The sequence below is a fragment of the Nannospalax galili genome, unplaced genomic scaffold (assembly GCF_000622305.1).
Source record: "Nannospalax galili isolate Female #2095 unplaced genomic scaffold, S.galili_v1.0 scaffold879, whole genome shotgun sequence".
Lineage (NCBI taxonomy): Eukaryota > Metazoa > Chordata > Mammalia > Rodentia > Spalacidae > Nannospalax > Nannospalax galili.
Genome location: NW_008346261.1, coordinates 4,000,326 through 4,015,133, shown reverse-complemented (window position 1 = coordinate 4,015,133; position 14,808 = coordinate 4,000,326). Strand labels below are relative to the sequence as shown.

Genomic DNA, 14,808 nt, shown 5'->3' with positions numbered 1-14,808 from the left:
TCCTCTACCCTCTAGATTGCCCCTTCTGAAAACAGAACCATCTCCTTCACCCTCCTGTTAGCTCCCCTTCCCAGAGGGACAGAATGGTTGTCTAATGTCCTTGAATGGATGAAATTTGCCTCTCCATCTGAAAGTGAAGATTCTGCAAACATGAGGCACTGTGAAGCCATGACAGTGCTGGGCAGGAGAGCAGCTGAACCAAGACTGCAGGTCTTGGGAGTTCACTGAGCACTCAAAAGCAAGGTGCCTGCAGATCTTGGGAACTGGGCTCTCCAGTCAGTCCACCGGGACAGAGAAGGGACTGCACATACAGAACTGGGTAGAAAAGTCAACAGGTCTAAGACAGGCAATGTCTGAAGCTGCTTTTCACTGCCAGATGAAAACCATCACCACAAATACAGGGGCTACAACCATAAAACAGTATTTCGTTTATTTAGTAAAACACAGGAAAATGAGAAAAGTGAGATAGCTAGTAAGGACTCTGAGTAGACCTCAGTACCAGGGAGTCAGGATGATCACAGAGAACGCCATCTGAATAAGTTGCCCCCACCTTGACACCTTGGCAATCCAGTGACTAAGAGAGAAACAGCAGTCTTTAGCTGGGTGTGATCATTCATTCATTCAACAAACATTTACTGAGCAGCCTACTAGCTACAAGCCTATGTTAATTATCTCCAACATATTCAACCTGTGAGATTAAAGTTATGATTTGGGCCTTTGTCCACCATCAATGACAGCACAAGCTAGCTTGGCCTCTTAAATTGCAGTCAATAGTTCTATAGCAAAAAGTCCCAACATCAGCTGCAGACACAACAGTTGGCCAAGGGACCACACTGTGTATGCAAGTAGCAGTCTGAGGGATCCAGAGAGAAGGACAGTGAGGATCAGATGCAGGCAGCCCACAGCCAGCACAAATGCCAGAGTCCCAGCCAAATCACCCTAAAGGTTTCCTCATGTTATTTAGTTTCAAAGTAAATTTACTTTATAAGCAACTGGAGAATCTTTTATTTAACAATGTCCTGAACTAAAAGTTTACAAAACTGGTACCTTCAAATCACAATACTGAGTTTTATAATAACCCATCAACAGGAACTAAAAGAAGGCAGATGTAATGCCCAAGAGATGGAGAGCATTCACACAGTTTAACTGTTCAAGACAGCTCAGCATCCATATGTGGGCACAGGGAGGCTTCTATGCTGGTATGCTTGCTGTAGATCGCTCCCTCAGAGACCAGAGCAGGCTCCCTGTGGCTCCTCCCGGGCCTCCTGCTGCTCCCAGGCATCGTCTTTCTGGGGCTGGTTTCCTTCTGCTGCAGCTTGGTGTCTGATAGTCACCTGTCAGGATTTCCAGGAAATATGACTACTGTCATCACACTTACAAGGCCAGATATAAGCATGTCACTCAGAGCCCACCATTCCACTCAGCTGACGCCTAGTGACAAGGCACATTCTGCCATTAGTGAAACATTCAACACTAATATCTTGTCTCTTATGACAAACAGCAAATACAATAAAAATTTCTACAGAACCACACTTTCAAGAGTGGCAATTCCTTTGTTCCAAGCAACAGGCTACTGCTAAGCTCTACCCACAGCCCAACAAGGACAACTTTGACAGTAAGGTACTCACAGCCCTTGCTTCTCCTATTCGCCTTAAAATGATACCTTCTGCCAATAAAGCCTTTCCTGTTTCCACAAATAATTTCTCTTCATTTGTTTCTCCAAGATTCTGCAGCTCAATGTACTTTTCCACAAACCTGGAAAAAAGCAGCCTCATTTTAGGTCAGTGTATTAGGGCCATGTGGGCACAGTATCAAGCAAGCCCTGGACAGACCTGCCTGTAAGAACACACTGTTCTAAAGTAGAATTACACAAAACTTCTCAAAATGGTAACCAAATCTGTAGGGGGGGGCATAACTTAGGACTTGAAAAACGGCTTACCGCTCGCAGGTGGACTTGAAGTTTGGATTGAACAAATCAAAAGCTTTTGGACCAGAGCCATAGGCAGAAAAAAATTTCCTGAAAATACAAAAAAACGCAGTATGAATTTTCAGTTTAGAATATGGACAGTGGGGTAGACAGAATAAAGAATAACTGCTAGGCCCTGAGAAGTTATGGCCTAAACCAAAGAGTTCAGGTTCTTTAAATAAGTAATGCATACACAGACATTAAATGGTATAAGAACTTCCATTCAAAAGTAACACTCCCTTTCCCTTCTGCACCCCAATCTTCATGTTCTCCCTTCAGGAAGCAACATTAAGCAGTTTTATGTGTACCCACATTCAGAAATACCCCACTAACATACAAGAACATCTGAGCCATCAGTCCTGGTGGGAGGGTTGGGGACGTAGGCATAGTAAGTGTGCAGGTGCATGCACCTGTGCATATTCATCTGGTGACCAGAGCAGGATATCAGGTGACTTCCTCTACCACTCTCCACCTTGTTGCCTTGAGGGTCTTTCACTGGCCCAGAAGCTCACAATTTTGGCTCAGCTGTCCTGTCAGCATGCTCTCAGAATCTGGCTATCTCTGCTCCCCAATGCTGAGGTTACATACACACAGAGCCATGCCAAGCTGCTCACATGGGTGCTGGAGAGTCAAACTCAGGTCCCATGCTTGCACAGCAAGTGTTCTTACAAAGTATTTCCCCAGCCCCCTAACCACATTCTTTAACCCAAAGAAGTTCTCCATCTTTCCTTCCTTTTAAACTGGGATGAAATCTGCATCAAAAAAATTAACCCTGAGGCTAAAGAGATAGCTCAGTTCTTAAGAGCACTGACTACTCTTCATAGAGGACCTGTAGAGGGTTTGGTTCCCAACACCCACATGGCTGCTAACAACCTTTCCTAACTCCAGTTCCAGGGGCTCCAACACCCTCTTCTGGCCTCCATGGGCACTGCATGCACATGGTGCATATATATATATATATATATAACATTCATACACACAAAAAATAAGAATTAACCCTTTTAAGTGTACAATTTAATCAATTTATTTCTCTAATGAGTACATGTATATGTGTGAGAGTGTGTGTGTGAAATGGCACACAGGTGGAGACTGGGGACAATTCAAGGGAGTCACTGCTCTCCTATCATCTGAGTCCTAGGGACTGAACTCAGTCAGCAAGCTTGGCAGCAAGTGCTTTTATGTACTGAGGCATTATACCAGCCCTCCAAAAGTTTGATCAGCCATCAAGGCAGCCTAGTATCATTAAACAGTCACACGCTGCACACACATCATCTGTTTTAGAGATCATCTCACATCAGCACAGGCTATTTCTAGCCCTCTAGATGGTACTGCAAGAATCACCTATACCTGTACTTAGTGCACTGTACAAATTTAATTCACAAAAATGGTATTATGGGATTAAGGTGTTATTTACCTATAAATAAAGTCTTCCAAATTGCCAAAGTGCTTCCCAAAGCAGCTGTACTCAACTTACACTAGTATAAACTGAATAATAAAAGTATCTGTTTTCCCATATCCTGATCCCTATTTTTATACTTGCTAAAATGATAGGCTAGAGATTATAATTGCAGTTTCAATTCCATTTTTCAAAAAATGAAAGCCATTAGACATCTTTTCAAGTTTCAAAACAAACTGAATTCCTTTTATGTAAAGTATTCATTTTCTCTACCCATTTTCTATTTAGTGGTTGCTAAGGACTGAAAATTCCTATGTGGAAATCCCTGAGGTGTAAGAGCTTAAAATGGGAGGTTATCAGGTCACAAATGCAGCCAGCCCTTACATAGGACGGGTGCCTTTGGAAAAAAGACAGAAGACTTATGCTCTCTCTGCTCTCCTCATGTAAGGGCACAGCAAGAAGATGGCACTCTTCAAATGCAGAATTCAACCATGCTGAACCCTAATTTCAGATTTTCCAGCTCCCAAAACTAAGAAATAAAAATCTGGGTTTTTTTAAATTATTATTTTATGTGTATGAGTTATTGCCTGCATTGTCAGATCCCCTAGAACTGGAGTTATAGACAGTTCTTAGCTGTCATGTGGGTGCTGGGAATCAAACCCAGGTCTTCTGCAAGAACAGTCAGCTCTTAAGCTGAGCCATCTCTGCACCCCCAAAATCTGTTGTTTATAAGCTACCTAGGATATAGAGTTTGCTAAAGCAACCCAAACTAAGACAGTGGTCTTTTGTTTACTGATTTATAACCAAACTTTGTGGTCACATGAATTAGTCCTTTGTTGTACATGTTATAAAAAATTTTTCTCAGGCCAGGGAAGCAGCTCAATAGCCACTTGCCACACAAGCCTGATAACTTGAGTTCAATCTCCAGAACCCACAGTATGAGAAAACTGACTCCCAAAAGTTGTCCTGACCTCCACATGTGCACTGTAGAGTATGTCTGTCACATATACAATAATAAATTAGATAAATTTAAAATTTTCTTGATGTTTGACTGTCTTTTTGATTTGCTATTTGTATTTTGAATGCCTGCAGAAGACTTTTAACATTTTCATATATGGCTTCTGAGTTTTATATCATCTTTAAAAAGGCCTTTATTATTCAGATTATTTTTAAATTCTTCTTTGTTGCATTCCAGTATTTGTTAGGATTTTACTTTTTACATTCAGGTCTCCATATACCTGGAATTTCTTGTAATTTCTTAAACTATTAAAATACCAGAAAGGTGTGGTGGTGCATGCCTTTAATCCCAGCACTCGGGAGGCACAGGCAGGTGGATCCTCTGTGAGTTCAAGGCCAGCCTGGTCTACAGAGTGAGTTCCAGGACAGCTGGGGCTACAGGGAAACCCCGTTTCAAAAAAACCAAAAAAAAAAAAAAAAAAAATACCAGAAAGGCTTGGGCATGGTGGCAAATGCCTGTAATTCTAGCACTTGGGAGACAGAAGCAGGTAGATATCTCTGAGTTTGAGGCCAGCCTAATCTACAGCAAGACAGTGAGATCCTGTATTAAAACAACAACATAAAACAACAAAAATAGTTGACTGTACTAAAAAAGGCCTTCCTAAACACTCTAGCATAAAGACAATGAAGCCAATCATAAGAGAATTTGGTAGACGAATGTGTGTATGATAGATATATACATATATATCATATATATCTCATATATATATATCTCACAGCACCTAACACAATGTGTGAAACAGTGTTTAACAGAGAAAAAATACAACAGAAAATGTTTGTGGACTCAACTGCCATACATTAAAAAAAAGCATTATGGGGCCAGGTGTGGTTTAGTCCCAGCACTTGAGAGGCAGAGGCAGTCAGCTCTCTGTGAGTTCAAGGCCATCCTGGTCTACATAGTGAATTTCACACCAGCTGGGGATACAAGGAGACCCTGTCTCAAAAAAAAGCATTACTAGCCACGTGTGGTGGTTTAAGTACACCACATGTGTATATGGATAGTGCCGTGGATGCCAGAAGGCATTAGATCCCCTGGAACTGGAGTTACAGATGTTTCTTAGCCACCATATGGGTACTGGGAACCAAACCTGGTCCTCTACAAGAACACAAAGTACTCTTAACTGCTGAGCCAAATCTCCAGCTCCTACACAGATTGACAAATTCTAGCAGAAACCTATCCTAAGGAAATATTCTCATCTTGTAAGAGCTAAGGATTTGCCAGGCCTGGAATGAGATGAATAGGACTTTTGCCTTGGGCACACATTTTTTTTTTTCGTCTTTTTGAAGCAGGGTCTCCCTGTAGCCCCAGCTGTCGTGGAACTCACTACGTAGACCAGGCTGGCCTTGAACTCACAGAGATCCACCTGCCTCTGCCTCCCAAATGCTGAGACTACAGGCATGTGTCACCACACCCAGCTGAGAAGGAGATAGATTTTAAAATATTGCTATTATAGCTAATAATATAGGTACACCATAAACATTCAACAACAGGGAAATGGCTAAATACAAACATACATGTTGAAAATATGGAACATGGGAAATTGTTCAGTGTTAAGTAGAACAAAAATTATTTATATCACATATTACTGTACATTTTATACACGTGTGAGAATATATTTATATGAAGGAAAGAGATCAAAATGTTGTTTTTTTTACAACTGTATGAATGTTTGCAGGTTTGTATGTAAGTGCACCACATACATGCAGTGCCTACAGAGACCAGAAGACAGCATGGGATCACCCGGAACTGAAGTTACAGATGGTTGTTAGCCACCATGTGGGTGCTAGGAACAGAATGCGAGTCCTCTGCAAAAGCAGCTCTTAACCACTGAACCACCTCCCCAGTCACAACAATAATTATGAACATGTATGGAAGGCTTGTTTTGTGCCAGGCACTAACTTGAATATTTTTTCTGCAACATCTCACTTCACCTTTACAACTCTATGATGCACTATTATTTAGTCTTAGTATGTGAAACAAGGTTACAGGGATCATGTTTCCAAGGTCACACAACAAAGTCTCAGGGCTTGCCTTCAAACCTCTGTCTCAAATGGTAGGATGATGAGTGATTTATCCATTCTTCTTTATGCTTTCCCTTTGTTTCTAAATTTTCCATGATAAATATGTATTATTTATCTAAAGGAGACATAAGCCAGGCATGGTGGCATATGATTCTAATCCCAGAGGCAGGAGGATCAAGACCTGGACTCAAGGAGGGAAAAAAATAAAAATGGAAATAGATGCTACAGAAATAAAGCACACAAGTACTTCCCTTCCAACTTCTAGTGATGACTACTCTAAGTCCCTGGGACTTCTAAGAACCCTTTGGTCTGAGTGGCCTCAACAACTGTTGGGTGTAAGATGCACAGGCCATGCTTCTTCTATGCCCGCTACCAGAGGGGCAGGTGCAAAGCCAATATAAGCTTGAAGTCAGATGGGAGGACTGACCTCCTTGAGCCTCATAGTGCTCTTGAAAAAATGAAAGCATGCTTAACTGCTTTACAGGCTGGAGTAAGGTCTGAGTTAGTATTTGTCAAGGACTTAGCACAGCACAAAACAGATGGCCAGTAAACAGGCAATTTTAACTGCAATGATCTGGGCTCCAGATTCCATTTCTCAGAGCTTGTCTCCTCTCACCACAGGGGACAAGTGAGATGCCATAACTGTACCGGATATACAAGACCAAGTCCACAGAGCAAGGCCCTGACTCAACTTACTTAAGTTACCAACAGCTACATAAACCTTCCTTTCTGAAGTCCCGTTGCATCCTGATCACTACGTGGGCTGCACACTCACGCTCGAATCCGATCCTCGTGGTAAAAGATGTCCTGGATGGTAGCTTTGGCTTTGCCATATCGCAAATTGGGCTTCTGGAAGACAGGCTCCCTCAGCGGTGGAAAGGCCTTATATACATCATACCACAGAGGCTTCTCCTTCAACACCCCAGCCCGCATCAGGTTCCGGGTCCTTAGAGAGGGAACAGAACCAAAGGTCAGTCTGTTACTACAGCCTGCCAAATCCCCTGAATCTGTCTCCCACAAGCCAGAGCAGCATAGGAGAGGTGCTGGTATCCCACCTAGAGAGGGCATGGCCACATCCCATAACAAGGCCTCCATATTAGATCGTCCCGCCCCCTTTTTTGAGGCACGGTCTCCAGTAGCCTAGACTGACCTCAAAATCCGTGTAGCTGAATGAACTGCTCTTCCTTCCTCCACCTCCCCCCCTCCAGGCGTGTCCTCATCAGTCTGTCCTTTGTTGATTTATTTTTTAGAAGGGTCTGACATGTGCTCAGTCTGGTCTGAACTCACTACTATGTAGCCCAGGCTAGCCTTGGTCTTGCGGTGATCCTCTAGTCTCACCCTCTGTAGTGCTTGACACCACAGGCGTGAGCCACCACACTCAACCTCCTGGACGGTCCCAGCCCCCAACACATCCGGTTCCACCGAGGAATCGCAAGGGCCTACGGCCTCTTCTCTTCCTAGAGGCCTCCACGGAGGTCGGGTGGGGACGCAATCTTTAAGGCGACAGATGAGAAACCCAAGGGGACAAACACCGGCACGCTGATACCCGCCACCGCGTCCCGCTCAGGCCAAGCCAGAAGGAGGGTGGCCCGTTGGGAAGCCCACCTGGGGCAGATACCCTCCGCCCACACCCGGCTCCGGGCACGCACCGCGAGAACACGCTCCCCACGGTTTCCAGCCGGCTCCCCGCCATGGCTGCCTAGGACAGAATGCCTGGGGCCGCTGCCGGAAGCGGAAGCCACAGCAACCGAAGGGGAAACAAGCTGCTGGCTGAGCCGAGGATCGCAGCGCATCCAGAAGAGGAAACCAGGCAGAAACAAACGATAGGTCGAGCCAGCGCGCTCCCTCGCGCTGAGCCGGGTTCGGACAGGAGCGCTCGTTAGCCGAGCTGAAGTAGTAAATGACCGATCCTGGGACAGGACTGAGTGTGGCGCTTGCCGTGCATTTTCTGGCCTGCTTCTCCCCAGCAGGTCGGGCGGCGCGGAGGGATTGCCCGGTCGCTGGAGTGCAGCCCTGCATGCACGCTTATTGGAATGCTGCCTGCAACTGCTGTTGCATGGAGGCGTCACTGGGCCTCTTCTTGGAGTCTGAAAAATGAGTATCCAGAATTTACGCATTAGGAGAAGGAAGCTTAGACATCTGGGGAAAATAACCTTTCATTTTTAAGCTGTTCAGTGTAAAGACTTTGGGGGGAGTATGTGGCTCTGTAATCATGGGTTCAAGAGATGAATCCCGTGGAGATTGACGGCATAATTTCATCAGGATATTTGTACAAGGATGTCATTGCAGCAGTGTTTTTAGTGACAAGATTTTAAAAATCCATCAAATGAAAAGTGACTGAAAAGTTATGGTCCATACATTCTATGAAATGTTATGCAGCTGTTAAAATTAATAAACTGGGTCCATCTATACTTCCTTAATGTTCATTCATGGCTTGTGGTTAAATGACAAAGGAAGTTGCAGAAACACTTTAGTGGAATCCCAACTTCTAAGAGGAAGAAAAAAAAAAAACATCCTTCAACATACCAGCATAAAATCTACGCGGAAGGTGGGATACCACAAAACAAAATTGCAGGAGTTTTGTTTTTTCTTTATTCAAAGTTTGCCTTGTAAAGAGTTTGTATTCATATGTTAACTTCTTAATCCAATGAATGTTTTGAATCACACAGTAGGTCTCTAAGGAGCCCATTATCTTTCTTTGTAGGAAAGAGCCTGAAGTCATCACAAAGTCCTCCCACTCTTAGGGGTGCCCCGGAGGAGGAGGCAAGGACTGTTTGGAGGGCGCTTGTTTGTGTTACATTACTGATTCTCTGCCTACCCACCAGGTAGCTATTACCATCCTTATTGTACAAGAGAAAGCAAGGCGGTAGGAGGTTAAATAACTTTCTCTGATAAGCAACTGTTTGAACCGGGATCCAGCCCAACCTGGGCACTTCCAAGATCCCTCAAGCTACCTGACTTAGCCTAATGCTGGAGACTGGGAAGCTAAAAGGTTAAGGCCTGGACTGAGAGGTGGGCTTCTCTGCTGCCTCAGGACTCTGGAACAGCTGATATAGCACAGCTCTCGCACCTGGGTCAAGTCAAGGCTCCATGATCATAGTCCCAGAGAAATCTAAAAGCCAGCTCTGGGGAGAGCAAACATGCCCCTAGCTAAATATAACTTTCCCAGCCCTTAACAACTTTCTAATTCTGTCTACAGGAGAGTTATCTGCCAGCCCAAACTACAAACACACTTCTTCCTCCAAGGCCTGCCCCTGTAAGCTAGCACAGTCAATGCTGCTAAAGAATTAGAAGGGTTTAGTCCATGTTCAGGGAGGGAAGCCAAAAAAGAAATTGTAAGGTGGGATTTTCTCCCTAAATCTTCTTGGGACAGTCCCTTTCTCTTTTGAGCCTTTGAAATTTCCCTCCACAGAATCATATTTAGTGCTTCTGCAAATGAAGAAGCAGAATACTGGTGTGCAGAGTGAGGAGTCCTTGGGGCTGTGGAAACATGATGGCTTAGAGCCTATGACAGGAAGTGTACACTCATAACACAGAAGAAAGTTGTTGGGTAGCTGGGAACAGAAAGAATGGATAGTTAAGGCTTTCTGTCTTCTTAAGTAGGGACCAGAGCCTCTCAAGGCTGAAAGGGGCTAGGACACATAATGTTGGTGAGCAACTGTCCCAAAATAGTTACAGCATCGTTGTTGTGGCCCTCTGGAAGTGCAGCTTTTGATGACATTTCGTAGATTACCTGGAAGGACCTATATCCACTTCTCACATTTCGAGACATGATCTCACTAAGTTGCCCAAGCTGGCATCGAATCCACTTTATAGCCCAGGCAGGCCTTGAACTTGTGATCCTCCTGTCTCAGCCTCTGGAGTAGCTGGAGTTGCAGGTGTATATCAGGCCTGGCATTTTTATTTTCTATTTTTTAAAAAATTCTGGTTAAAAAACCAATTTTGTTATATTTTATTTATTTATATGTGTATGAGTGGTTTCCCTGCGCATATGGGCACCATGTACACGCAGTCTGCAGAGGCTAGATGAGGTCTCAGATCCCCCTAGAAGTGGAGTTACAGACAGTTGTTAGCTGATATATGGGTTTAGAGAACTGAACCTGGGTCCTCTTTAAGAGCAGTCAGTGCTCTTAACCATTGAGTCATCTCTCCAGCCTTGGTTTATTTTCTTGATGAATGATCCACTCTTCCTGAAAGCACAAGTTCTCACCTGACTCTGCTGAGTACTAAAGATATTACTTGCCCAGTTTCAGGAGATGGGGAAGCAAGTTTTTTTTGTTTGTTTGTTTTTGTTTTTGATGTTTTTGAGACAGGGTCTCCCTGTAACTCCAACTAGCCTGGAGCTCACACTATGTAGACCAGGCTGGCCTCCAACTCATAGAGATCCGCCTGCTTCTGCCTCCCAAGTGCTGGGATTAAAGGTGTATGCCACCATGCCCAGCAGAAGCAAGCTTTTTTTTTTTTTTTTCGTTTTTTTGAGACAGGGTCTCCCTGTAACTCCAACTAGCCTGGAGCTCACACTATGTAGACCAGCCTGGCCTCCAACCCATAGAGATCCGCCTGCTTCTGCCTCCCAAGTGCTGGGATTAAAAGGGTTTGCCCCCATGCCCAGCAGAAGCAAGCTTTTTTTTTTTTTTTTCGTTTTTTTGAGACAGGGTCTCCCTGTAACTCCAACTAGCCTGGAGCTCACACTATGTAGACCAGCCTGGCCTCCAACCCATAGAGATCCGCCTGCTTCTGCCTCCCAAGTGCTGGGATTAAAAGGGTTTGCCCCCATGCCCAGCAGAAGCAAGCTTTTTTTTTTTTTTTTCGTTTTTTTGAGACAGGGTCTCCCTGTAGACCCAGCTGTCCTGGAACTCACTATGTAGACCAGGCTGGCCTTGAACTCACAGAGAACTGCCTGCCTCTGCCTCCTGAGTGCTGGGATTAAAGGCATGTGCCACCACACCCAGCTAGAAGCAAGCTTTTTAAAAATTATAGATAGAAATCAGATGTGGTGGCACACACCTTTAATCCCAGTCTACACAGTAAATTCCAGACCAGCAGTGCTGCATAGTGAGACCCTGTCTCAGAAACAAACAAAAAATTATACATCACCCTGCAGACCAGGCTGGCCTTGATCTCAGAGATCTGCTAACATCTGCCTCCAAAGTATTAGGATTAAAGATTAAAGATGTGCGCCACCACACCAACCCACTAAATAGCTTAAGTGTATTAGGTGTTTGCTAGGGCTACCATAAAGTATCACACAGCAGGGGGGCTAAACCAAGAAATTAATCTCACAATTCTAGAGAAGTCCTAAGTGTCTATAAGGTTCTTTGGGTTGTGGTAGTGGTTTTTTGAGACAAACTTTTAGGCTGGGGATGTAGCTCAGTTGGTAGAGTACTTGCCTAGCATGCACAAAGTCCCTGGGTTTGATCCCTAGCATCAAATAAAACCACTTGTGATGGTGCACACCTATAGTCCCAGGACTCCAGAGATGGAGGCAGGAGGATCAGATATTCAAGGACATCCTCAACTACATAGCAAGTGTAGGCCAATCTGGGCTACATGACATCATGTTTGTGGGAGAACAGGGACTCTCACTCTGTAGTCTTATACTCTGTAGTTCAGGCTGGCCTCTCAGCAATCCTCCTGCCTCAGCCTCCTCAGTATTGTACCATCCGCTGGTTGGAGTTGGTGTTTCTGTGGTCTGCCTCTTTACCCTGTAGATGGCAGTCTTTGCCCTGTAGATGGCGGTCTTTGCCCTGTGCTTTCACATGGTCTGTTCTCTAAGCAAGGATGATATGTGTCCTAATCTCTTCTTATGAGGACATCAGTCATACTGGACTAAGGTCCACTTTTATGTACTCATTTCAGCTTAACTGATACTTTAAAGACCCTGTCTCCAAATGCAATTATTGTGAAGGACTTGGGGTTAGGACTTCAGTTTATGAAACTGAGGGGGGAGGGGACAAGGTCAGCCCATAACACTGATTAGTAAGTATGGCTTGGAACAGCTCTGGTTTGCCCACTTATCTTTGGCCACTCTTCACCTTGTCGTATGCTGCAGGAACCTGGCTTCTGTGGACTGCATTCCCTAACTCCTTGCTCTCTGCTTCCAACTGGATTCTAGTTGGTTCTTCAGTGGAAGGCATTGGCAGAGGGTGGAAGGAAGGAGTGGGCACACTCCAAGAACATAAAGACACAGCCTGCACTGGGTCCCGCTTTATACAGCTTTCAGATCAGGTTCAGCTCCTAAACCGTGCTCTTGTACTATCCTTAAGGTCTAGGCTACATACCTATCCCAGGTGGTTTCCTATATTCTGCCAACTTTGTAAATATCACCCTTGTTTAAGTAGTGTATGAAGATTTGTCAGACAAAAAGAACTGTTCCAAGAGTGGAAGAGCTTTGTTGTTGGGGAAATCATGAGAACTGCTATTCACATGTGGTTGAGAGCTGGGCTCAAGGGACAATTAAGAAATTGCTTTATTTTTTTAACATTTATTTTGGAGGTCAGAGGGCAATCTGTGGGCTCTCTCCCTCTACCAGGTAGGCTTTGGGGATCAAACTCAGATCGTCAGACTTTGCAGCAGCGCCATTATCTGCTGAGCCATCTTGCTGGTCCCAGCAATCACTTTAAATGGGAAGAAATAAATAGTATATATTCATACATGGTATAAGAATTACAAGCCTGTTAGCTGGGCATGGTGGCACATGCCTTTAATTCCAGCACTTAGGAGGCAGAGCACTTAGGCAGAGGCAGGCGGATCTTTGTGAGTTCAAGGCCAGTCTGGTCTATATAGTGAGTTCCAGGACAGCAAAGGCTACAGGGAGACCTTGTCACAAAAAGACAAAAAAAAAAATTACAGGACTGCATAGCCTTGCTTACATAGGTGTGTTCTAGGCCAGCCTGGACTACATAGGCACTGTCTCAAAAATACACAATATACACACACCTTTAATTCAGGAGGCAGAGGTAGGCAGATCTTGGTGAGTTTAAACCAGCCAGGGATACACAGATCATCTATGGAAAACAAATAAAAATCCAGGCACCACCCTCCACACACCCCTGCTGAATGAATCCCAGAGCAAGGAGGGTGAAGGGCAGGGAAGCAGGCAGACAGGAAAGGAGGAGGCACTGCTCTAGGCAGCGGGGCCCTGCTTTCTTCTCTGGCTGAGCATGCTCTTTGCAACGCCCACACCTGCAGCCTCCACCATACTCAGCCACATGAGGTAAGTGCCCTGACCTATTCTTTATAGCTATTGACTTGTGGGGCTGGAGAGATGGCTCAGCAGTTAAGAGCACTGACTGCTCTTGCAGAGGACCTGGGTTTGATTTCCAGCACCCACATGGTGGCTACAAACCGTCCTTAACTCCAGTTCCAGGGGAATCCAAAGCCCTCTTCTGACCTCTGTGGCACGACACGGGTGTACTCACATACATGCAGGCAATACACTCATACACATAAAATAAAAACAATAAATAAAATATTTTTTAAATGACTATTGACTTGTCTGATTCTAACTGGCCCTGTTTCTTTCCTCATCCCACTCCCAGACTGGTGCAGGGCCTACCAAGTGCTTCTTAGTGGGTTTTCCAGTGACCAGCACTCAGTATCCATAGGCCTCCTATGGCTGCCTTCTCACATCTGGCCTTGCTACCTGGGGCCAGCTTTCCTTTGAGACCTTTCCCAGACACACTGGCTATGTGGAAATATCCTCCCACCCCACTATGCATTGCACATGTCCTGGTCATTTTTATCTCTGGCTGCCCTCTGCCTTATGGATGGATAAATACTTTTTGCAGCCCTCTAGGTCTCATCTATAAAATGGAGATAATCTTAGCACCTGGTTGCTGGGAATGGTGATGTGGCTGTATCATCACAGCACTCAAGAGATGGAGGCAAGAAGTTCTTAAGTTCAAGGCCAGCCTGGGCTACACAGTGAGATCCAAGAGAAAGAGAGGGAGGAGGAGGAGGGGCAGAGAAAGAAAGGGGAGTGGAAGGGATAAAGCAGGAGGAAGAGGGAGAAGAAGGGGAGGAAGGGGGGGAGAATATCTTTTTAAAAAAATTTTTTTGGTATTTTTGAGACAGGGTCTCCCTGTAGCCCCAGCTGTCCTGGATTCACTATGGAGACCAGGCTGGCCTCGAACTCACAGAGATCCACCTGCCTCTGCCTCCTGAGTGCTGGGATTAAAGGCGCCACCATGCCCGGCCAGTATTTTATTATTTTTATTTTATGTGTATGAGTGTTTGCCTGCATGTAGGTAAGTGCACCCGTGCGTGTCATGCAATGCCCGCGGAAGAGTCTGTTGGATCCCCTGGAACTGGAGTTATGGACAGTTGTTAGCTGCCATGTGGGTGCTGGGATTTGAGCCCAGATCTTCTGCAAGAACAATGTTCTTAACCACTGAGCCATCTCTCC

General features: G+C 44.9%; 1 protein-coding gene across 3 annotated transcripts; it reads right to left on the bottom strand.

Annotated features, from left to right (window-relative positions):
* Positions 1 to 405: 405 nt before the first annotated feature.
* On the bottom strand, positions 406 to 8,169 carry Mrps23 (mitochondrial ribosomal protein S23). 3 transcript variants are annotated; one of them, XM_008842716.3, is made up of 5 exons: positions 8,051 to 8,169; positions 7,177 to 7,347; positions 1,940 to 2,017; positions 1,629 to 1,755; positions 406 to 1,334 (listed from the first exon to the last, which is right to left on the bottom strand). In XM_008842716.3, the coding sequence occupies exons 1-5, from the start codon at positions 8,092 to 8,094 to the stop codon at positions 1,224 to 1,226; spliced, it is 531 nt and encodes a 176-aa protein (XP_008840938.1). In that variant the 5' UTR covers positions 8,095 to 8,169; the 3' UTR covers positions 406 to 1,223. The 3 variants fall into 3 exon arrangements, with proteins under 3 accessions (XP_008840938.1, XP_017655980.1, XP_029423969.1); XM_017800491.2 differs by having other exon boundaries at positions 1,664 to 1,755; XM_029568109.1 differs by lacking the exon at positions 8,051 to 8,169 and adding an exon at positions 7,552 to 8,007.
* Between the last annotated feature and the right edge of the window lie 6,639 nt (positions 8,170 to 14,808).